Source organism: Pteropus vampyrus, unplaced genomic scaffold (assembly GCF_000151845.1).
Source record: "Pteropus vampyrus isolate Shadow unplaced genomic scaffold, Pvam_2.0 Scaffold239, whole genome shotgun sequence".
NCBI classification, from domain to species: Eukaryota; Metazoa; Chordata; class Mammalia; order Chiroptera; family Pteropodidae; genus Pteropus; species Pteropus vampyrus.
This window is the reverse complement of record NW_011889020.1, coordinates 391,636-393,359: the sequence shown is the minus strand read 5'-3', so window position 1 is coordinate 393,359 and position 1,724 is coordinate 391,636. Positions and strand designations below refer to the sequence as shown.

Below are 1,724 nucleotides of genomic sequence, written 5' to 3'. Positions count from 1 at the left end.
AGGGCCACCTCAAGCCACCACACGTGTCAGAGGAGCTCTGCAGGGCAGGCCAGCGCCAGCCACCCTCTGGGCCTCCAGCCAGCCAGCAGGTCCCTGGCCCGTGCCCAGCATCAGCTCCCAGCAGGTCTCTGGCCCGTGCCCAGCATCAGCTCCCAGCCGGCTGCAGAGGCTGTGTACAGCTAAAGAATCCACAGCCTCAGGGCGCTCAGGGACTCCCCTCCACTGCCACCAGCCCACAGCGCCCACAGTGAGCGCAAAGGTGGGCTTTGCAAGAGAGCCAGTGCGCCCGACTCGAGGACTCCTCCTGAGCCAGGCCCTCCAGCCCCTTCCCGGAGACCCCACAGCCGGGAGGCCGTCCCTGCTGGAGCCCCGCCCCCGGCCCATCCCACTCACCACTGGATGTAGGAATGATTGTCCTCCAGGAGGTCGTAGTCGTCCCTCCAGTTCTGAAGAATTTCTTCGATGAAACAGCCTGGGAGACCCGTGGGAGCAGTCAGCACAGTTATTCCAAGCCCCCCGCCCCCCTCCTTGCTTGGGGACCCTGTGGCTCTGCAGCTTCAAGGTATACATCTCATGTGATGTAAACCCCTAAACTTAGTCCTTCAGCCCCTTTGCCATCTGTAAATGGAGAACTCCGTTGGTGACTGAGGACAGACGTGAGAGAGAAGACCCCGCTCGCGGGGAGGGCCCGGAGGCCCCTGGCAAAAGGGCAGGTGGTCTCAGACCTGCACCTGTCCCCCAAACCACAGCCTGTGAGCTGGAACTCTGCCCTCGCATGCAGCCCGCAGCTGAAGCCCCCCCCAGTAGCCTGGTCTCCCGCAGGGTGGCCGTGGGTCTGAATACTGGAGGCTGTGCGGCCACCTGGCCTCCAGGGCGATGTTGCTGTCATAGGGGAAGCAGCCACAGACCATGCACAACCGAATGGGTGTGGGGGTTCCCCATAAAACTTCACTCATGGACACTGGTTTGAATTTCATATAATTTTCACATCATAAAACGACACCTTATATTTTTTCCAAGTGTTTAGAAATATAAAAACTACCCTTATGCGTTAGTTGATATAGGCGGCTTTGCCACTATAGCAGAAGAGCTGAGCACTCATGACAGAGACCTTAGGGGCTGCAAAGCCACCAGTATTTACTGCCTGGCCTGTCAGTCACAGCAAGTTTGCCCACGGGGTCCTAGCCACAAGTTGGGGCCCTGGCATCCCCTCAGCAGGCTCCAGGGGGCGCTGTAGGGCTGCATGGAAGCCAAGCGCTCCACATGCAGCTGTCCCAAACCAAGTCCCAACAGACCGGATCCCAGCAGATGGAGAGGGAGAAGGGAGAGGGGCACCCCAGCAGGACCGAGCGGCTGGTGGAGGGGAGAGGGGCATCCCAGCAGGACCGAGCGGCCGCCAGTGACGTCACGCACCGTTAGGCAGGAACCGGATCTCGTTTCTGTAGAAGCTCAGGTTTGGCATGTCCCCGTTGCTGTCTCGTTCCACCAAACCCTGAAGAGCAGAGAGCGCAGGTCAGGGCATCGCTGGCTTCGGCAGTGGGGGCATCGGCGGTCACATGCCACCAGTCATCGGGAACAGCCTGCCTCCCAGAGCCCCTCAGGGCAGAGCACTCCTGGGGGGGAGGGTATCTACTCTGGCCAGACACCTCCAGACAGCTGAGAGATGGCGAAGACCCCACACGCCCAGCCTGGGCCGCGGACATCGCAGGTGGGGACTGGCCTCG

General features: G+C 61.0%; 1 protein-coding gene across 1 annotated transcript in view; it reads right to left on the bottom strand.

Annotated features, from left to right (window-relative positions):
* The window catches only part of OGFR (opioid growth factor receptor), a 9,823-nt gene that overhangs the window by 4,078 nt on the left and 4,021 nt on the right, over nt 1–1,724 (bottom strand). The window contains exon 4 of the mRNA XM_011374133.2: nt 394–472. Coding sequence (XP_011372435.1) covers nt 394–472 — 79 coding nt within the window. The remainder of the gene's footprint in view (nt 1–393; nt 473–1,724) is intronic.